The sequence below is a fragment of the Acomys russatus genome, chromosome 20 (genome assembly GCF_903995435.1).
Source record: "Acomys russatus chromosome 20, mAcoRus1.1, whole genome shotgun sequence".
Classification (NCBI taxonomy): domain Eukaryota; kingdom Metazoa; phylum Chordata; class Mammalia; order Rodentia; family Muridae; genus Acomys; species Acomys russatus.
Genome location: NC_067156.1, coordinates 45,828,698 through 45,851,887, shown reverse-complemented (window position 1 = coordinate 45,851,887; position 23,190 = coordinate 45,828,698). Strand labels below are relative to the sequence as shown.

Sequence of the window (23,190 nt, the reverse complement as noted above, 5' to 3'; positions counted from 1 at the left end):
GGACCCATCACCCACCAACTACTTCATGAGGCCACAGTTACTCACAGGCACAAGCCAGCCCAAGTCCTGGCTAATCGTTTCCTCGCGGGCATGCATTTGTCTCATTGTCAAACACCTTTTACTCAACGTTTCCCACAAGGGTTCTTCCAACTTCATGGAAACCTACAGGTCTGGCATTGTGGGGTCAAGGCGGTAAAATGGATCTTTCCCTTGTGTATAGTGTCCAGGAGGAACAGGTATAGAAGTAAACGAGATTATAAAGGAATCTCTCTCAAGCAGAAAACAGCAGAGAGGAGTAGGAAGGGCTGCTTACTAGCAATTTCGTCTTTGGAATATCTGTTTTTGTCCCTCTGACTTCATTTGTCTGCCCAGTGAGATATGGAGTCTTCCACAGGGAGCAGTGGACAGCCATCTAAAGAATTGCTTTCCGAGAAACAGCCCTCATAACAAAACAAACCAGGTCTGAGGTAGCTCACAAGACAGCTGTCAGTTTCTCCCTCCAGTTGACCTCCCTGAGAAGAAAGAAAGAAAGAAAGAAAGAAAGAAAGAAAGAAAGAAAGAAAGAAAGAAAGAAAGAAAGAAACTCAAGCTCCAGACAGGCACAGTGAGGTCTTAACCAGTCATCCTGTTTCAGACGGAAGTAGGGGCAGAGGTTTTTTTCTTCTCTCTGAGGAAAGTGCAGAATATAAAAACACAGATATATAACTGGGTTTACCCAGAAGTGAGCATTTTTAAAAGATGGAGATAGATTTACTACCTGGGAGATAGAGTTTGAGAGAAGAGATTTCAGAAATGCGCTCTCATACTTCGACTTCTGGGCACAGAACAATAGAAAGGATACCATTGAATAAACGGGGGCCCAAACCTGGCCCTCGCTGGAGACGTCTTGTGCCTGGGGGAGAGGCTTTGGAGGGGGTCTCTACTCTCCTGCTTCCTCTAGAATAGACACCAGTGCTTGGGCGCTAAGCTAATGATTGCACCCAGTGATGACCAGGCCAAGCACAGATCAGAAGACAGCCTATGTATTTCCGTGATACACAGATCCTTAGATAGGAGGTACTGCCAGGAAGCTCAGTGTACTTGTCCAGGGACCAACTCCACTCAGCACAGTGCCACAGAGTAGAGAGACAGACTCCTGTCTCCGCCACCAGGAACACCTGATGGATTGTATGAATGAAATTCAGTTCCTAGATTCAGACCCTCGCCAGGGGAAATGGTAGGAAGCAGCTGGATGAAAAGCTGGACTTCATTTAACCTGAGTTAGTCATCCTCCGACAGGGTGGTTGAATTGAATTCGCACAGAACGCCATAGTTTTAGGGGGCAAGACAATTGTTTTGCTTGACCTTGAAATTAACCACTAGAATCTCAACCCTTTACACAAATTTGAAGTCAAATAAGCTGACTTTGAATCTTAAAATCAGCTTTAGAGGTAGACTTCCTAATGTACAAGATCGTTTGGTCTCCGCCACGGCAGACTGCAGCTCAGTAGCAGTTCAGTAGGAATCGTCTAAGGTTCTGCTTAAAACCGGCACGAATTCTAGTTCAAAGTCTTAGACACACAAGATCGGCTTTAAACATTGCCAGGGTTTAACCGCTCATGAATTTTATGTTCTGATAGAGTGAAACAGAAGGGGAAAGAGCAAAGAGGCGACTTGCGTCTCAGTGTCCTCCCAGAACCACCATGGGTCTCTCAGTTCTGATCGGCAGCCTAGAAAGAGAGGAAGTGGAAGTCTTCCGTATCTTTCCTCAAACTTGACAGAAAGAATCAGCCAAGGAGCTGCCTGAACATGAAGGTTCGTCTCAGCTGTCCTGGAATTGGCATTTTAAGCAAGCCATCGTTAAATTTCGGGTAAAAAAGCACTGCTGAGGACTTGGTTAATGAGTGCTGATGGCCAGGTTGAACTTCCTGAATCTGAAAGCCTCTCAGTATGGGACCCCAATTACTGTCACTTTCTGTGCTGATGCACACTGGACAATCCAGGACGGCTCCTGCCCCCCACTCCAGTACTTAATCAGCGTGATTAATCATTCTTCTTTTAGAAGTTCTCCAGTCATTTGCCACAATTTCCTTTTCAACACGACGCAAGTACAATCTTGACGTGTGGGCAGTGGTGTGATACCTTGGCGCGCGGCTGCCATCTCGTGGTTAGATTGCGAACTACAAGATACTGGGAAATTAAAAAGCTGCCGCGTTCTGCTTTCTTTTTCTTTTGAGTGTATGACTGGTGCAAATTAAGAAAGGTGAGTTTTTAAGGCAATGTACAACGGTATGCTGGGAAGCAATGCCTTGAAGCCTTACCTGGTGGTTAGAACTTGCATCGTCACCTGGACATGCAGGATGTGGGAGGTTGGATTTTCTTTTTTTTTTCTTTTTCTTTCTTTCTTTTTTTATTAATTTATTCTTGTTACATCTCAATGTTTATCCCATCCCTTGTATCCTCCCATTCCTCCCCCCCCCATTTTCCCATTATTCCCCTCCCCTATGACTGTTCCTGAGGGGGATTACCTCCCCCTGTATATTCTCATAGGGTATCAAGTCTCTTCTTGGCTACCAGCTGTCCTTCCTCTGAGTGCCACCAGGTCTCCCCCTCCAGGGGACATGGTCAAATTCTTTCATGTAAATTTCATGTCTGTTCACCTCTACCCAGCTTCCTGGAGGCTGTGTTCCTGCTTATTTAACTCATTTTCCCCCACTAATTCCTGCAAATTGAAGCTGAAGTGAAATGCTGGGGTTGTATATGAGTAACTGTAGGGAAAAGAAGATATAAGCATCTCTCTCATTATCAGCAGCTGAAGCACATGAAATCCTCATTACAGCTGCAGGAAAGATCAGTGTTAGATCAGATCACTAAGGGCAATCAATCCAAAGCGTAACCTCGTCTGTGTTGAAAATACGTTTGTGTGTATCTCACAGCACTACATAAGAACATCGTGGGAATGGAGAAGCTCTTGAAATTAAAAAAAAATGCAGAAGGTAAAAGTGTGATTGTTGTGGCTTTTTTTTTTTTTAAATCAGCTGCAGGGAATGTTCTATGAAGGTAGGATGCAAAGGCTCAGGTGTGAGTGAACATCGGATGAGGGGCTGTGTGATGTCTTCTGGGAGTGGGAGAGAGAGATTTATCCATGACATTGTTTCAAAACCGGAAAATGCCAGGGCTGGAGAGATGGCCCAGTGGAAAGCATGAGAGAACCGAGTTTGAAAAGTCAGACATGGCCGTGCCTGCCAGCTACCCCAGCACTGAGGACCTCATCTGCGGGCAGAGGGAGGGGAGTCTGCGAGTTCCCACATACCTTCATATTCAACGAGTGTCTCTGTGGAGAACTGTAGAAAACACCCAACATCTATAGTGGGGGTCAAGGGTAGGGTAGCCTCGCCAAGGACATACCCTAGGTGACCTAATTCCTCCAGTTGGTAAATGTAGGTAGGATGCCTTATAAACAGTGCCACCTGCTGGAGACTTGAGGGAACTTTTTTTTTTCCGGTTTTTCAAGACAAGGTTTCTCTGTGTAGCCTTGGCTATCCTGAACTCACTTTGTAGACCAGGCTGGCTTCGAACTCACAGCGATCTGCCTGCCTCTGCCTCCCGAGTGCTGGGATTAAAGATGTGCGCCACCATACTAGGCAAGGGAACATTTTATATTCAAATATTCAAATGTTTATATTTAAATTTTTCTTTAAAGTACACTTTTATCAACATCTCTTTAAAAGTATACCTTGTTTTATTACATTTTTCTTTTGAATTACATTTATAGCTCTCTATTTCTCCCCCCTCCCCTTTCTTTCTAATTATAGGGGTCCAACACAGAAGTTAATGCATAAGGAAAGCATTATGCCACAAGCCTACACCTCCTTGTCTTCTATATATGAATGAATGTATTGTATCAGCACAAATATGTAATTTTCTATTACCCCTGTATGTCTCCAGACTCTGCATCTTGTCAGTAAATTAGAAATGGAGAGGAAAGGCCACAAATAGTCACCCACACCTTTAATCCCGGCACTCAGGAAGCAGAGGCAGGCAGATCTAAGTTCAAGGTCAAACTGATCTACATAGCAAGCTCAAGGACAGCCAGGAATGCATTGAGTGTCACCCTCTAACACCCCCATCCCTACAGCTACAAAAAGAAGAAGAAGAAGAAGAAGAAGAAGAAGAAGAAGAAGAAGAAGAAGAAGAAGAAGAGAAAACCAAGTAGGTAGGAGACAGCATATATTTGAGCCAGAGGGTTGAGGGGCAGAGTGGGGCATGGAGCCAGGATAAGGCTGGGCACCTAATGCACACGAGGAAGCCACACACACCGAGAGAGAAGAGGCCATGTTTCCACCCTGACTGTTTCCAGCCGTTTGCACAGAGGGAAATTTGATCAGGTATATGAGTCACCGTGTCCATAAAGTGAGTAAAGAGCAGCCACTCTGGCAAAAAACGGCCTCAGTCTCTGGAGCCCTTTCCTGTTGCTTAACAGTCTCACCTGAAGTCGGGCCAGAGTCTGCACTAAGTGACTGTTTGGAAAGAAACAAGAACTCTGTCTTTAAAAAAAGAAAAAAGAAAAAAGAAAAAAGAAAAAAACTCTGGATGAATTTAGAGAGATTGAGCTTTGATTGTCCTGTCTCATTACAGTCTGAAAAACAAACAAACAAACAAACAAACAAAAAGCCCTCTTACATACAACAAAATAACATTTAGACAGTAATATGAGAGCGAATTTTGAACACTCGTTCTAAATTATTACTTCAGGAAGAAAAGGAATGGTGAAAACTATATTTAGACAGAAGAAATGGCTCAGTGGTGAGAGCCTGCTTTGAACTATGAGCAGGTGAGTTCAGACTCCCTGAACCCACACACAAAGCTGAGAATCACTACTCTCCTTGCCTGCAAAGCCAGTGCTGTGGAGGCCACAGACAGACAGATCGCTGGGATGTCCTGGCTGCTGTCTAGTCCCAGGCTTAGTGAAAGGTGCCGGCTTGAGGGACCAACGTAGAGAGGGATGAAGCGGGGTGCCTGTCATACTCCTGTGGACTCTGCACGCATGCCAGAGCATGTGCACACATGCGAGTGTAAACACACACACACACACACCTCTATAAACAAATAATAATAAACAAATAATAAATAATAAAATATGTAGAGACTTCCCCAATATAGAGAGCAGGCAATATATAAACACAGAGGACCATAGGAAATATGAAACCAAAATCAACAGAGGTTAAAAACCACCTGAGGCGGTGAGGAGTAAGGCACCAGCTACGGAAGTAGCTCTCAACCTGTGGGTCGCAACCCCTGGGGTGTGAAAGTCGCCTAAAACCATCAGAAAGCACAGCTATTTACGTCACAACCCTAGCAAAATGACAGTTATAAAGTAGCAGTGAAAATGATTTTATGGCTGGGGGCGGGTCACCACAACATGAGGCACTGTATCTACTAAAGGGTCGCAGCATTAAGAAGGCTGAGAGGCACTGGTGTGTAGGAGACTTGGAGCGTTCACAGAGGATGTGCGCTGGAATATTGAGTTTATTCCGAGGTTCTAGCTCTGTCTTTGTCAACGCGACTCATGGCCAGCCATGTGTCTTTTCCAGAAAGAAGAGACACTGTCAACATCAGCGTTACAAAGGGCAGACAAGAGCTCTCAGCTATCCGTACAGCTCTTAGTGTTCTTCAAAGTGTAGGCACAGGCACAATTTAAATGGGACCTGCAGGTGGCAGCAGCTCACTCTAGTTAATAAAGGAGCCTGGGGCCTAGCTCCCCAAGGCCACTCATTAAGTCTTCCACTAGGTGGCAGCAACCAGAATATAATTGGAAACAATTGTTAATATGTGAGAAAAACAAAAACAAAACAACAATCTTTCCATCTGAGAGCAGCACTTTTTAAAAGCCTAAACATTCTCATTTTTTTCCCCATGGAAATTGTGACATTATTAGCTTATAGAATTTCAACACACCAGCTTAATATGCAAGAATAAAATACAAAGAAGTAATAAAGCTCAACTTTTATAGAGAAGCTTTCCAAATAATAAAGAAAAAAACTTTTAAGTTATTATTAGGAAGTTAGGCATTCAGATTTTCTTAACCCAACTGAGGGGTTAAGAAAGAGACTAAAATAGTGTTGCTGACAAAGGAACTTATTATTTATTGACCAGTGCTGGGTGCCAAGAGCTGTATTTTAAAACATTATTTTAAAAAGAAAAGAAAAAGAGAAAGGAAAAAAGGTAGACTTGTATCAGAAGCTCCCAGACAAGCCCAGATTTGAGCATGCGCCTGGATAGAGCCGTTGCTGCTGTCCTTTCCATGACCTTATGCTTTTTCTTCTGCTGGGGCTTTTTTCACAAGGGGAATTAGAAGTGCATGTGAGTTATAAATTTGCATGCAAACTAGGGCACATTCCCCATATGACTCTCCCCTATGTGCAGACACACACCATTAATTCAGCAAGGAACAATATTGTATTTTGAGTTCGGTTACATTGAAAGCTAGCGATGGATATCAGTTTAAAAGCAAAGTAGTAAATTCACTCATGCAGAAGAAGTAAGTGTCCAAAGGTGTCATAAATAAAAGGAGAAGAAGGCTAGACAGGAGAGGAATCGTAGGTGCTTGACTGGGAAGGAGAGAGGGAGGCTGGGTGAGAGCAGGGCGGGCTAGGAGCTCATATAAGCTGCCTTCACATTTGTGTGGTTAGAGATCCCAGTGTATTTATAAGGCTCCATCAAGCCTTGTCTTGGACAGACACAAATAACCCAGTTCAGCACAGAAGAGTACCATGCATGATGACTCTTGAGCATGACTTCCTTGACTCCTCAGAGACCAAGACTGGGCAGTCAAGCTTTGAAGACAGAGTGATAGATAGCATCAGTGTTTAAGGGCATTCCCAGTGAGAGTGGACCTGGCTACAGGACAGCCCCCCACCCTACCTCACCCCACTTCACCCCACCGCCCCTCCACCCCCCCCACCTTCATTTCTCCACCATTGTTTGTACATTGGGCTGGAACCCAAAGCCAAAAGAAGAATAACAAGCTAGACAGTGCAAAGATCACTAAGACAAATTTTGCTTTGTACACCGTGATTTATTGTCCAGTAAACTCTCATTTTTTGTGCACTTTACGTTGAGAACCTTTATGAGCAATACAGCGAGAGAGTAAGGCGTTGTCAACAGGCACAAGAGGACAGCACTCTTTGGGGAAAGGAAAAGCCTTGCTTCACATACTAAGTTGCATTAGGAGTGACACTGAGGGGGGAGGCAAGGGCACACTTTGAATCTTTGTATTGTGGGCTTGTTCCCAGGTATCTGCACCCGGCAGGAGGCTGTTGTGATGCATTGGAAATGACATCCCTCGTTGAGGATAAAGCTACTAATCTCCCATCCATTTCTGAAGGCATCTATAAGCCAACTCCCTCCTCTGACAATCTTTTGTTCAGGCCTAACTGTCACTCAGCAGAATACTCAAGGGGGTGGCAGCATTCCTGCAGTCTCTCCAGTGCCCCCCCCTCCGCCACCAAGCCTGGTGAACATGTACCCACTGCCACTAGAGGTCACACTTGCCAGTTTCTATCAACCACAAGTACAACTGGATATAATGTAATCGATTACACCACAATGGCTGACCAAGATTATTTCTGCTAAAACAGTAACACAAACTTGGGTCCTTATAAAAGATTACTGCGGAAATTAGAATAGGTTTGAATGTCTCCTTCCCACTTTTCCCGCCTCTAACTTAACAGAGATAAAGGAAGGCAAAGCAGATCTAAACTGACTGAGCTCAGCAGAAGCCTTCCTGTTGCTCTAGCAGTTGGCCAGACTGGCTGGAGCTCCCCGATGCGGTGCCCATAGGAGGAGCAAGGAATGGTGTGGTGAAAACCAAATAGGAGTGATGAGGCCTGACTGAGAAAAGCAGCCGCCAGTCCTTGGTGCAGTCTGCTATCTATCGTCAAGCTTGATTGTGGTTGCATGTAGCGACTTTGTGTTACTGTGGTCCCCAGAAACATCTGCTTCACAAGGGACAAAACCCAGACTGGAATCACATTACAGGTTTCACAGAACAAAGCAGAGAGGCCAGCACAACACAAGTGATGCTCACACTCTAAAGGACAATGGCGTTTAGTCACACAGGCAGTAACGGGTATGTTCACAATGCACAGATAGATTTTTTTTTCTCCTGTAAATATGTAGAAGGCGTTTGAGAGCTTTAAAGAAGGATTTTCCATTTCCTTAGGTGAATAACGTGCTCAGTGTCACTATGGTAACCAAGATGGAGGACACGAGGAGTAATATCAGACCCATGTGACATAATTTTGATCTCTTGTTGCGTTTCTTCTTCTTTTTCAGCAAAGTGTCAAAGCCTGGAGTGTAAATATCCCCCAACCAAAAGCGTAGGTCATTGGGGTTTTCCTAAAAGAAAATGACACTGATCAGTGACTGGTCAGCGTTACAAATGGAGACTTGAGAACAAGATGGTGTCGGAGGTCCTGAGGGTCTGTTTTCACTGTTTTGGTTAAGGGTTAGGTGTCAAGGCTCAAACACTAGGCTTGACATCTCTGAATTCCTCAGATACACTGCCACAGACTGACCTTGGGTACCTGCAAGAAATTTGTCCATCTATACCAGAATTTGTTAGGTAGCCTGCACAATTTCTGTACTAAATTGCTCACACTTCCAAGTCAGAAACACCAGAGTCACCTTTTAGCCAATCGTGCATTTCTAACACCTTGTAAATCAGTTAAGTGAGTTGAAATACAATTATAACTACAATCCCTAGCTTTAAATGGACCTTGGAAGTTTTGGCTCATCTCGTGGCAGGGGTAAGAATTTGCCAAGTTTCAGGAAATCCCCAACTGACTTCCGTGAAGGAAGGATAAGGCTGGGTGTTCACAGTCCTTCCACGGCAGGGCCGAGGTACATCTTGCACACAGAATCTCGGGGACACACGCATCTTTGCTCCTGTTAGTTCCCATCCATATGGTGCCTTTATCTCATTGGCTCCATCTTCTGTTGAGTGCCAGAGAAGTCTCTTTAAGTCAACCTGCTCTCAAATACCCGATAAGTCTCCTATAACCGCTACTATTCCATATGCTTAAAAAAATACATTTCCCCTCTAATCTCTAGGTTTTAATACAATAGGCCCTATGTCTCAATAAGGCATGTAGTCTCATGCATTAAGTTTACAAAGATAGTTGATTGAACACTTTCAAGTACCATCTTCAGGCCTCGTTTTTTTTTTTCTTGCCTGGATGTTTTGAAGGACTTGAAACAGGCTGTCACCCTCAGCACTTTCAGTGGACTTACGTCATCTAGTGGTATCACAAAAGCAGTTTTCTGTAGCTGGCAGCCTCTAGGGTCTCTAACTAGCTTTGGAGTTAGGGTTGTAGTGCCAGGAGAGTTAGGTGCCCACTTGTAAGGAGCTGGGGTGTATTTGGCAAAGGTGATTCTCAGGTATGAAGGTGTAAGTGGGTTTAAACCAGGTACTTAGACATGCTTAAAAACTACGATAGAATTCTGAAGGCCTGTGCCATAGAATACATAAAAACCCCCATCTGCATTCCTCCTGTCTTTCATCTTGTGTCCCAATCAAAGCCCAGCATTTTGCAACTTTAGTGCTTTGTTTTTCACCAACGGCCTCCTTCATGGAGACAATCCCCTCTTAAAGCCTCACATTGGCTTGCATTGGTAATTAAGTTTATCATTTCTTTAATCTTTCCAGACTTAATAACTCTTAGAAGTTTAGAAAAATTAGTAATGCACAAGGCACTTGGAGCATTGGTAGTCCATAGCTGGTACCAAGACTACAAAAATTATGAGACTGAAGAGGTGACTTATCAGTTCAGAGAGATGGCTGCTCTCCCAGAGCACCTGGATTAGATTCCCAGCACCCACATGGCCCTTTGCATTTATGGTCATCTTTAGCTCCACTTTCAAGGGGACCTGACATCTTCTTGTGGCCCCCTACATGTGTGCATAGACACACATGCAGGCAAAATACCCAGGCAAGTATAATAAAAACAAAGGTTTGAAAAAAAAAAAAAGGTTAGAAATTTAAATGAGAAGCCCTTTCTACTAATTATGAGAAAAGAAAAGAGGTGATGGTGTCATGAAATATAGGAGGAAGTCCTAATGATAACAAGACACATGGCTTCCCAGAGGATTCTGGGAATTTGTCACTGAGGAGGCTATCATGCAACCAGTACACAGGTGAACCTGAGAAGACAACTACTGTGTGTGTGCACTCAGAGCATCTACAAGGTGGAGGACTGGCAGTTTCACACATCACATCCATTAGACTTATGTTTGATATTCAAGATTTAACTTTAAAAAATTCCTAATTGCCAGCTATGTTCAATTTTCTTAGTCTGAGATCTAAACTTAAAAACAAACAAACAAACAAATACTTTTGAGAAAAAATTGATTTTTCAATCTGCACATGAAAACTACGGCCTTTGAATTAGGTGAACTCTTTCTATTTTCTCAGTTAGATGGGATTGTGTGCAGGCAGGAATGTGTCATTTTTCTCCACAGCCCTCTTGTCATATGGGCACACAGCAAAAGCAAGAGAACGTGCCTTAGCTTGTGCCCAGCACTAAGTGATTGTGTGTGAAATAAATCAGTGCATTTCCCCCTAATAATAGACCTACTGATATGAAGTCTTTAGTAAAAAACAGGAGATTAAACCAAAACAAAGACGAGAAAATGAAATGCATTGTTATTGTCTTTTAGAAATTTCTCAGAAAGCAGCTAAAGAGAGGGTACCTCTAGGGTAGGAGATCAAGAGCTGTCAGGGAGTCTAGACCATAATGGGTTTCAAGGAAAGTACAGTCGATGTAAAACTTGTGTGCAGAACATGAAAGTCTATGATACTGTCCCCTTCAGAAAAGAATGTGGTTCACTTCAGTGGCTAAGGTATGAACATGGGTCAGGCACACATTTTTAAATGAAGGGTACTTGGCAAATGTCAGAGATTTCTTGCCTAAGGCAGGTGGAAACAAGCCAAGGCTAGTCAGGAATCTAGCTCTTTCAGACATCAGAGAGTCCATTTTGGTTTTCAGGTATTTGGGTCTCCTGTGTGTGAATGACATTGGAGGAAGAAAAGAAAAGGTGGGGGAAGAAAAATCATCAGCAGAGTGAGTGAGCTCATTGCATACTTTCCCTTTTTGTTTTGATGTACAGGAAAAATGACTAAAATGTAAACTTGCTGTCTCAAATAATTTGGTGGGCTTGAGATGTTAAAAAATTATCCTTAGGGGGATTACCTCCCCTGAACAGTCATAGGAGAGGGGAATAAGGGGAAAATGGGAGGGAGGGAAGAATGGGAAGATACAAGGGATGGGATAACCATTGAGATGTAACAAGAATAAATTAATAAAAAAAAAAAAAGAAAAAAAAGAACATTGTTTAAAATGGCAGACAGATCATACAGTGAAAAATAAAGCCTAACACCCCAACTATAATTTCCTTACCTTCAAAAAAAAAATTATCCTTGTTAAGGGTTTCCTTACATAGTCTGATCACTTCATAATTAGTTTTGAAATAAAAAAATGTACTGTAAGATGTGTGTCCTTAAGTGTTCACAAATATATACAGTTATAAGATGACGAACTAGGGAAAACATTTGTGGCCTTACAAATAAATAAAAAACAAACAAACAAACAAACAAACCCAACATCCTTTCCTGTTTGCAGGAGACCTTTTGTCATTGCTACTTCCCTTTTCTTCTCTCCACATTACAAAGATGCCATTGGCTGTGCAAAATGCAAAACAAATAAATAACCCCACATATTGGCTGGGGAAGAGAAATATTTCTAAGAACCAAAAGGATCAGTGGTCTGGAGATTTTGGGTTTAGTGAGGGACTCCTGTTGTATCTATAAAACCTTTTCAGGGTCCCTTAGCTGACCTGTCTCATCAGCTGAAGATCATTCGTAGTATACACACCTTCAGGTGTCCCGAGAGATTTGTATGCACAGAATGTTTGTCGTAGTCCTCAATGGTCCATGAAGGATTCTTTTTCCTTTCTTCCATAGCTTCTTCCAAACTTATGTCACCATATAATGGGTTATTCTTCATAACTGAAGACATGGATGGTGGAGGATTGTCAGGAAGGACTGGGATCTCCCCGACAAATCCCTTGGTTCGTTGAGTGGCAACGTTATTTTCTCTCTGTTATGGGATTAGAAAACAAGGCTTCTATTACAAGGCAGGATTGCTGGTGACATAGGAGCCAAAATGGCAGAAATCTGTATCTAAAAATTTGTTGATTCAGTCTGAAACTCAACATATTAAGCAACGAAATAAAAATAATTCTAGGGTCTACTTTGGTCTAGAATTCTTCCTATAACCAAATTCTCTCTATATATATTATCTTGTTCAGCTTAATATCTATTTCAATATTTTCCCATTACAAAGAAAGAGTCGTAGTCTCCAGCGCATCTAGTTTCTGGAGAAACATAGTTTTCTCGCTCATATATATAAGAGTTTTATAGCATTTCATGGCTTTTTGTATATTTTAAGATTCTTAAAAACAATACTTAATGTTATTGTTTGAATGTAGAAAATTAACATTAAAAACATTTTTCTATGACTGCAAATTGGCTCATCAGGTGAAGGTGCTCCATGCTAACTTGCCTGTCTGGATTTGATCACTAGACCCTCGCAGTACAAAGAGGAACCCAGAAGCTTGTTCCTGACCTCTGCATACACATGTCCTGGCAAGCACATGCATGTGTATGAACATACACGCATACACACACACACACACAGACACACACACGAAAAGTAAGTGGAAAAACTTCTAAAAATCGTTTTATAGACATGTCTTGGGTTTTTATAAGAATACTCTTAGCTTTCCTTTCATAGAGTTTTGAGTGGGGATACTACATAGTTTTGAAACACTCCATGCGAGACTAAGAGGGAAGGTTCTTTAAACCTGGAAAGCTAATAATGCACCTTGCCAGGCTCAGGAAACTCAAGACACTGAAACTGTCTGGAAGATCCAAAGGCCACAAGACTCATAAGGCATGTTCCCGAACTTATATAAGCAACAAACAATTGCTAGGGCATAGGAGACTCTTCAGTGGAGCTTCCTACAAGCTGACACAAGTAGGACACTGTAAAGACATATGCTTTGTGAGTCCTCGTCCTTGCTAGATTAGACATTTTGGTGCTACAGTTGCCTATGAGTCGCCCATGTTCCTGTAAGTTACTGCAATAAACTTGTTGTTTCACCGTGCTAGACTTGATTGGACTCATTTGTTTGGTCTGTTATCAGTAATCTATCTAAGGTGGGATGACATTGGTGCACATCTCCCTGGCTTCAGGAAGATTCATAGAGCAACTGAATCAATTCAATGTCATTTATCTCTAGGTGTCTCTTGACCAGCTGCCTACTAGAGGGATTAATTCTTGACTTTCAAAATTTTAAAAATTTGACATTGAAATGTGATATATTCATAGAAAAGATATATGTGATTTTTCTCACAAATTTTCAGCTGTGTGTATGAGAGAGAGAGAGACAGGGAGAGACAGAGAGAGAGAAGAGACACACACACACTAGAGAGAGAGAGACTGAACCTAAGAACATTGGAGAAATACCAGTAGAAACCACATCCTTTTGAGTCATGTGTAGAACAAACAGTGGTCATGTATTGATGGCCTAAGCATCTCTCTTTTTTTTTCTGAGCATCACTTAGAACATAGAAGTCACATTAAATATGTACTAAAATTGTAGACTGGCATTACATGACATGGCTTTCTGCAATAACTAAAAAGTAAAGGGGAAAATAATATAGATAAAACCATTTGTGTTATCCTGGGCAATAGGTTTCTATGACTTCTAAAAAATATTTGTTTTGTGTAGATTACTGTTTGCCTGCATGTATGTATATGTATCACGTGTGGGCTTGGTGCTCTCCAAGGCCAGAAAAGATGTCAGATCCCCTGGAACTTGAGTTACAGACACTGTGGATGCTAGGAATTCAACCTGGGTCTACTGGAAGAGTAGCAAGTGAGCTTAGCTACTGAGCGATCTCTCCTTCCTTGACTTTTAAAAAATATTTATTATTATGTATACAGTGCTCTGCCTGCATGTACATCTGCAGTCCGTAAGAGGGCCTCAGATCACATTATAGATGGTTCTGAGCCACCATATAGTTGCTAGGAATTGAACTGGAAGAACAGTCAGTGCTCTTAACTGCTGAGCCATCTCTCTAGCCCCATTCCTTGACTTTTTAATAATTTTTTTCACATATTTAGAGATCACTTCAGAGACCATCTCTGGCTTTAATTTAGTTTTTGTCTGCTAAAAGTCAATTTATAGTCTATGATGTTAAGTTGTATAATAAAATAAAAAACTTAATCTTAGTATTAAGCTTAAAGATGAGTAGCTTTATAAGTATTGTTTTAGATTAAATAAAAACAATTTGACAATAAATTAAGGATATTTGAGTTCAGTCTAATTATAATTCTTAATTTCTTCAAGCTGGGCAAGCTTGTATCCTCTCTGGAGCAGGCTGACTCTCGGGATGTGCACAGATTGCCTTTGTTAGGTTCCTCTCCTGCTCCTTGAATGTAAATAAGAGATTTGATAAACAAGGGAAATAAAATGTGTGGATCAAGAAAAGTATATATAAACTATAAAATGCATCTAGATTTATAAGAATATCTGAAGGCATCAAAACAGTCGGAGGTATATTCTAAAGTAGAATCTAAGCCTTATTTCTAGGCCATATCCTTGAAAAAACTTTTTAATTTCCTGAAGTGTGCTCCTTGTTTTTTATCTGCACACATTCTTATATCTGTAGGACACAGCAAAGAAAACTTGATATTAAGATTTATTGCTAATTTGAAGAAGTCAATTATTTTACTGTAATTAATACATTAATAAATTACTCAAAAATAATTTGATGAAATTATTGTAACATGGCTCAAAGCCTGAACACATGCTTAGATTACTGGAGATCCCCAAGACAACCAAATAAATAATAATTAGTAGTTAATGGCCGGATAAAAATAAATACTAGTTATGGAGCTGGAGACATTTCAGTGGTAGAGGAATTGTCTAGTAAGAGTGACTCCACAGGTTTAAATAGCAGTTTGTAAAAAGAAAACAAAACAAAACTTTGTTGTGGTTCATTTATATTTTACCATTTTTTTTTCTAAATAGATTTAAGAAGATAAAGAACATATATGCAAGTCCAACTTTCCACGCTAAGAAGAAAATTCAATAGCATTTGTATGATTTTAAAGAATTGAACTGTAATACAAATTCCATTTAAAATATCTATTTAAAGATCAAAGCTTAGTAAAACCTTCACTATTAAGCCAAGTTTTCCCCATTTATCTTTATTCATTTTAATCCTAATACTTTAATGTGCAAGTAAATTATCACCTAATAAAAGAGCTAGAAGTCATATTCAGGCAAAGAAAATCTAAAGGTTGGCCGTTTTAAAGTTCAAAGGGTATTGAAACAGGAACCTCTAAATATATAAATCAATAAACAGGAAGATGATGACACAGGAATGCTGAAAAATATGGAAGTTGATAAGATGGAAATAATATAACAATTTTAGATGGTGAGAAGTTTGACACAGAGCTTCTTAAGTAAGGAACTGAAACCTAATTGTAGGGAAAGGATAGCGATATTGTTGGAGTTGGAGATAGAATGCTCATCTCCAAATTACTGAAGCAGTATAAATGATGAAGGCAAGTTGCCCAGTCTTGGGTACAAATGCAGGCTACTATCTCAAAGGCATATAAAGGAAAAGTCGTATGTTAACATATTAAACAGAAGCAGGCTGAACTTCCTGTTTCAGTGACAGAGGCTGGCAAATCAGACTTTAAAATGTAAATTTAACCATTCAATATTTAATACCTATATTCGATTTTATGAACTCAGGAAGTACGAGAAGTAGAAAAGACCACAAGACACACAGTGGGCACTGTGACTGGCTGGATACAGCCAGTGTTGTTTCTATGGTTGAGCACAGTGTCTGGCTTCTTTGGTTTGCCCTGAAATTAGTTTGGGGTCAAGCTTTTAAAAGCCAAGAAAGTGCAGCAGAAGTGACCTGAGGTCATTTCCAAGCTGTTCTCAAACTTTCCCACATGATTTCTGCCACTTGGTTTGTTTGTTTTGTTTTTTGATACTATGACAGGGATCTGAGATGGCAGGGCCATAAAATAAGCAACTCAAAACCATGGTCACTACTTAGGAAAGAGAAGAATATCCTCACGGCCCACCTGCTGTTCCTCAGGCTTCCCCATAATGAGAAAGACTGTTTATAATTCCTGTTACTTTGCCACTTGTCACAGTAGCTAGGAACAGCCTCCCTCACCTGTGCTGGGGATTTGCTGGAGAATGACAGTTGTGGCCCACTGCTGCAGGTCTCCTGAACCGGGAGAGAATACTGGAAGCTTTATTCTTACTTGTTCTGCAGGTGTGCAGTGTAGCTACATGTTTCTCAGTGTGCATGTGCTTGTGTGTATACTACACATGTGTGCATGAACTGAGACTAGAGGTTAACATTGAGTGTCCTCCTTAGCCGCTCTAGCCCTTATTTTTCAAGACAAGTTCTTTTAGTGAGCCTGGGACTCAACTGGGCTGGCTGAGTGTGAGCTCCAGGGGTCCATCTGTCCCAACACCACTGCACCCTAGCACTGGAGTTACAGAAACATGCCCCTGAGCCCAGCGTTTCATGTGAATGCTGGAGAGCTAAATTCAAAGCATCAAAGTTTCATGGCAGGGGGGCATCTTACCATATGAGCCATAGCTCCATCTCCACTATTGGAAGCTTGAAAACAGTTATTCAAGTTCTACAGTAGAAATCATTTGGTAAGCTGGGAGATGATCATTACTAACTTCAGTAGTTACTTGTGGCCAAAGTGAGAAATTATATAGTTGTATATCACAAGTCAGGACATTGGTGTATGATTAGAGTCAGGGAATTCAACAGGATGGTCGAAAGTGTGCAAGGAGGCTCTAAACGCATGCTGCTTCCTAGTGTGACAGCTGTAGGCCCCAAACACTGAGATATAAAATTACTTATAAACAATCAGACATGAAATACAAAGATGAGGAAAATGTCTCAGCTGTATGAAGTAAGTGAAGGCAAAGATTATGTGAAGGCATGGTTTATAAGCCGCAGGGTTGATGATCATTAAACAGAAATTGGAGAAACAGAGACTGAAAAACCAAGCTCCAAAGATCAGTATGAGACCCATGCCTTTAAAAGACTTTTAGGGGTATTTTAAGTCAGAAAAAAAAAAAAAAAAACTATCTAGGACTAAATAAAAAGAGCTATATTAACATATAGTTAAGTAAATTGTATATGAAGTAAACTCCTGAAGACACTACAAGATGAGATACCAAATTTTTAAAATGAAATCAAACCACATGGGTATTCCGGACAAACACTACCATCTGCATCTCCAGTCATTTAGGCATAAGAACTGAGAATAACTACAAAGACAACAGACCCAAGATTGAGAAAACAGTAACAAGCACAGGTCTCCAAATTCCCATGGATGAGAGTAGAAGTGAGCTCTGAGATCCTCCCAAGAGCACAAGGCTGTACAGAGCGAGACGGAGACTAGGGAGCAGAAATTATAGCACTCTGTCTCGCCTCCAGGGAAGGCGTCTGCACAGATACTCGCAGAGATATTTCCGAAGGCCTTTGGAGTAATGACTTCTCTACTGCCCACAAAGGAAGTAGTATACCAAACCTGGTTCTTTACAGGAGCATTTGTAGGATGGCTTGCAGGAGCCACTGCTAAGTGTGGTGATTGATAAAATCTATCTGATAGATGAGCTCAGTTATCAATTCTGTAGGGGAGGTTTAGGGAGATACAATTAGAATGCATATATACACACACACACAAATAAACTAGATTACATATAATGTATTTGAAGGATCTTATCTTAAATATCGCATCTATCTATTTTAAAGGATGAAAATGAGGTAGAACCTGGCTAGAGACACACAACCAGCCCATTTCCTCTTTAATGACACACAGCAGTTGGGTTGAAACTCAAGCTTGACTACTAACCTCCCCAATAGTGTATTTGTCTTCCTCTCTGTCTTCTTGGTCTGCAGGCATAATGCAGATTCTGATATTGTAGGAAGGACCTCCAGAAAAAGAATGTGAATTCTGTCTTTAGGTAAGCCTCTCAGGATGTGTGCAGCACTGACATCTCAAGGGTGCAGATTTGTTATACACCTTATTGCATTACTAGATTTGGGTATGTTTGTTTCTACAACATAACATAGCTAACCACTACAGAAAATATAATACAATATAATGACACACTACAAATATCAAACAAAATAGACATAAGGCAAGAAGCTTTGATAGCTACAAAGGTTTTGAATAAAAGTAACATCATTCACAAAGCATAATAACTATAAAATATTATGTATGTTATAAAATTATTGTAACAATGAAACGTAAAGTAGTCATTAAAATTACATATATACATACAAAATATTCCTAAGGATAAAGATAATTTGTTCAACAAAATTAACAAATCCAGTCAATTGACATCAACAGCTAAAATATTTCATTTTGTGAACATTTTCAAAACAGAGTCTAAAGGAAAGTACACAAATAACATGGTTAATAGTTATAATTTACAAATCAACAAAAACATATCCCCAACCCAAATTTTGTGAACATTTAGACATTTTAAATAACAAGCAATGGAACTGTTTTAAATTATGACACAGAAAAAGTAAAATGTGGTGTTACAAAATACTATGGTGAATCACAAATGCATGCATACATACACACACTTACATACATACCCATGTACACATACACAAATACATATAGACAAATACACACTCGTACACACACAAAAGTCAATATAGGCCCCACACATACATAGACATAAACTCATATACACATATACATATGCCCACACACATATACACACACACACACACACACACACGCATGCACATGAATGAACCCACACACAGACACCTGTGGAATGTTGGTAATGAGGAAAATAGTGGTAGAAGAGGAAAAGCAATGGTGAATGGAGGTTGGGACATGAACCGTGGCATGGGCTGTCTAGAAAGGAGGATGCCCACTTCTCACCACTGGCTTTTCACGGCAGCTCACAGATTTCCTCTGAGGAGCCCCAGGGTTCTGAAACCAATATGAAAGGAGTCAGAAAGAAAAGGAAACCCTCACTTTGAATAGACTCAGAAGACCATCTGCTCATCACAGGAGCCAATTCCTACGACGACGACGCAGATGCCTTTAAACATTTTATCACTTAATTAAAAAATATGTTCTATTCCTTGTGTATGTGTTCACCCATGTGCATGAGACTTGCAGAATATTTACCTAGCACACAGGAAGTCTTGGAGTCAATATCTAGAGTTTCAAAACAAACAAACAAATGAACAAACAAAAACAAACAAACAAAACAAGAGTTGACGGCACACATCTGCAATCCAACTGTCAGGGCATGAAGGATCACAGGCTTAAGGCCACCTTTGGCCACTGAGCTTGAGGCCAGCTTGGGCAACATGAAATTCTGCTTCAAATCCAAGCCAAGCATCATGGAATTAACAATATAATCTGTTGTTTGTTTGTTTTCCAGTTTTCTTTTCTTTTTCTTTTTTTTTTAAAAGGAGACAAAAATCAACATAGCCCAGGCTGGTTTTCCTCCTGATCAACTTCCTGATCCTATGGATCCTAGTCTCTGAGTGCTGGCATTATAGGTGTGCACCATACATTGTTTATACAGTGCTGGGGATAAAAGCCAGGGCTTCGTGTGCGCTCGCCGAGTCCTCTGTCAGCTGAAACGCAGCATCCCACCCTCCAACCAGCATTTTGTTTCTACTCCTTAAACTGTCACAGGAAACTGGACTCTATTGTCTTTTCCTTATGCATCATTTGTTCTCACTTCTTCAGAAACCAAAGCGACTGCTGCATTCGTTTTGCAAGCGCTCATACTGAGGCCTGGGCTGGCCAAGATCTGTGAGAGACAGATCCCAAAATTTCTTCCTGTGGATTGAACCTCAATTCTTAAATCAAAACATCTTTTTTTTTTTTTTTTTTTTTTTTTTTTTTTTTGAGAATTTCATACATGTAAATAGTGTCTGCATAATCATAATCTTCTTGTTTGGCTAATCCACCACCCAGTAAGGAATTTAATTAAGAAATATTTGACAACTCCCTCTCTATACGTGCTTAATGCCCCACTCAATATTCCTGATATATGGAAGGAATTTTTTTAGGCATTGTTCTGACTATTTCAATATTTATTTACTTTTTACGCAATAAGTCAGTTCTTGGTTCTTAGATCCACTGGAGCTATTTACTAGTGATTGTGAAGATCACAGACCCTCCTCATAGTCTGAGCCACACCTACCTAGGTTCCTGAGTTTGCACTTGTCTCCCAGGCCTTCCCACCATCCATAATTTCAGCAGTAAGTTGGTCTTCACCGGATAATTTATTTTAGGTTTATCAAAGATAATCTGCAGAAGTACACCTCCTTGTTTCTTGAATAATTATGTAGGGCCACAAGGGCCTGTGTAAAAAGTTGCCTGTTAGGAATTTGCATTTTCTTAGGTTTTGAATATTAATTGTGAAACTCCAAACGGAAACAACAGATCAACCACACTCCCTAATCAAAAGACGCTAGAATATTGCTGTTCACAGCCCCCTAGAAGCCCGCCTTACCTATTCTCTATGTGACCCTACAATTTACTGCATCAACAGGGTGGTAGAGGAGGGGCAAGATTACCTGATATCATTTTTAATGATTTTGTTCTGTGACATAAATAATGAGATAAAGGGGTAGCTATATTTCCTTTAACCAAGCAAAACACAGAACAACCACAAAATGGGGGGATATAGAGAGCCACAGGCTTTGAGGATTACAAACGTTGGATGCAAAATTTAAAAAGAAAAAAAGCAGTTGTTATAACAGGCTGCTGACTTCTAACGCAAATAAGTTGAACCCTTTATAGGGTAGAGGCAACTTACATAATCATTTCAGGGTATCTAACTCTTGACTGAACTCATGACGCATGTCCCAAGGAGCCTACAAACACACCACAAGGCAGTCACTGTGCACCAGGACTCAGGAGGAGCAACTGTTCTTAAAAGCAAACAAATTTCTGCCCAGAGAACTTGAACGCTGACTTACAGGGGCTCGTAGGTCAGTTACATCAGCTCTGAAATAAAATGCCTTCCCCCTTTCTACATGGAGCAACCCTCAACACCATTAGCCTCCGCATCTTAAAACAAGATTATCCCTGTTTAATTAGCCGTGCCTCAGCAGGGGCCTTTGTGTTGGTCTCAGCAGATGGAATTCATCAGTTTCATTCTTTCGAGAAAGACCAACAACAGTAAGCCCTGCCTCAGATCGGAAGGTCTTATTCCTATGGCTGGCCCATGCAGACACCTGTGGAAGAGGTGCATGAAAGCTGAGAGCCACCACTATTCCAAGATGGAGAGTGGCCGGTCTCTCCCGTCACTCCTCAGTATCCTTTAAGAATTTGTGTCCAAGCAAAGGGCAAAAGCAAGTCTCAGCCTTTCTCAGAGACAGGTACACCCTTGCGTTGTAAGCGTTGATGTTTTACGCATAGGTTACAACAGACATAGGCTACGTATTTCTTCCCCCGAAGCTTATTTGAAAATGTAACAGTTGGTTTGAAATGTTCTGAAGAGAAGGAGCAAATGACACCTACACAAATCTGAAACAAAGACAGGCAGAGAAGTCAGGGATTGGTGGATAACGAGCCATGGGTAGGAGAATTTGCACAACATACGCAGAGCTTACAGGGAGGCGGGGAGGGGGGCGGGGGGAGGAATGAACAGCTTCTCTTTATCCCCCGCTCCATGCCCACATCTTCACACAAATGAGAAAAAAAAATGTCATACAGTGAGAAAGAAACAAGATCCCACCCTCTATTTATATGCCCTCAGATCCTACCTGTGAGTAGACAAGGTTTTGCCAGTGTTGTGTAGCAGGATAATTTCCACCCGGAAATCTCGCGAGGCTAGCCGGCAGAAGGGTTGAGCTCCTCATTAAAGACTTCACGTCAAGCTGCAGGAATTTGTCAGGATGGTTGTTATTGGGCAAAACAGAAAGATCCATGTCCCCTTTCATCTACAGTGGGAACAAAGCAAGCGAAGCTGCCCCTGTCAGACGCCTCCATTATTAATGAGCCTGAAGATGCTCCGGCTGGCATCTGAAACCAGGTCTCTCGGCTGCATACAAAAGCCACTTTCTAAAGGCCACGTCAGCACCAGCACGCAGGAACAAAACAACAAAGCAGCAAACGGCCCTCCCTCCTACCTTACAACTCATTCTTTCTTCTCCCCCCCCCCCTCTCTCTCACACACACACACACACACACACACACACACACACACACACACACACACACACACTACTTGAATTGAATTGCACAGAAAGGGTATACTAATTAAAATTAATAGAATGAGAAAATTAGGTAAGTGTTGCACCTAATATCTCTCCCTATTGAGTCCAAAATGGCTGTTTTGTATATTAAAGCTGCCATAATTTCAGTATAAAAGTCCATCGTTCGCAGCCCAGCACGGGCACTTGAAGAGAACTACTGCCTGAATTTGCTTTCTGTATTGATACACTCAAGGAGCGGCTCTAGTCCTGGCCTTGCTTACTCAGCCTCCTGTGATAAACCCAATCTCGTTCCTCCTCAGGTTTTGAATCCGGGACTCAACCTCGTGGTAAATTTAACCGGACTAAGATTGGCAGCTTGTTCTAAGTGGGAAAACATCAGGCATGTGCTTTGTGGGTCGTTGCAGGAAGACCCTAGCACACTGCCGGGACTGACTCCTCAGTATCCAGCTCCCTTTGGGTCTACCCCTAGCAGATGAGTGCCTGCGATGTTTGGTCTTCCCAAGGCAGATTTGGAACCGGAAGGCAACCAGGCACTGAGTTTGGATGATGGTCTGTGTTGTAAGTGAATCCATCTGTTGCTAAAACAGCCAAGGTCAGGGTGACTTGATGGCCAGCCTAGCCAGCCAACAACTGATGGATTTAATAGGCATGCTCTCTGTGCACAAGACACTCTGAATGGCCTACCCTTCTCACCTAGAACATATGGGGTTTCACCTGGAGGAAGCAGCCTTCCCACTTGCAAGACTAATGAAAGGTAGAACTATCAATGGCTTCTAACATGCTTCAGTTGTCTGTTGTTTTCCTACCTCTGT

At 41.3% G+C, this 23,190-nt stretch overlaps 1 protein-coding gene across 3 annotated transcripts; it reads right to left on the bottom strand.

Annotated features, from left to right (window-relative positions):
• Nucleotides 1–7,808: 7,808 nt before the first annotated feature.
• On the bottom strand, nucleotides 7,809–22,297 carry Minar2 (membrane integral NOTCH2 associated receptor 2). 3 transcript variants are annotated; one of them, XM_051163553.1, is made up of 5 exons: nucleotides 21,926–22,296; nucleotides 19,064–19,121; nucleotides 18,018–18,097; nucleotides 11,913–12,137; nucleotides 7,809–8,379 (listed from the first exon to the last, which is right to left on the bottom strand). In XM_051163553.1, exons 1-5 carry the CDS (start codon nucleotides 22,100–22,102, stop codon nucleotides 8,200–8,202), a joined length of 720 nt encoding a protein of 239 aa, XP_051019510.1. In that variant the 5' UTR covers nucleotides 22,103–22,296; the 3' UTR covers nucleotides 7,809–8,199. The 3 variants fall into 3 exon arrangements, with proteins under 3 accessions (XP_051019510.1, XP_051019511.1, XP_051019512.1); XM_051163554.1 differs by lacking the exon at nucleotides 18,018–18,097 and having other exon boundaries at nucleotides 19,071–19,121; nucleotides 21,926–22,297; XM_051163555.1 differs by lacking the exons at nucleotides 18,018–18,097; nucleotides 19,064–19,121 and having other exon boundaries at nucleotides 21,926–22,294.
• Nucleotides 22,298–23,190: the final 893 nt, after the last annotated feature.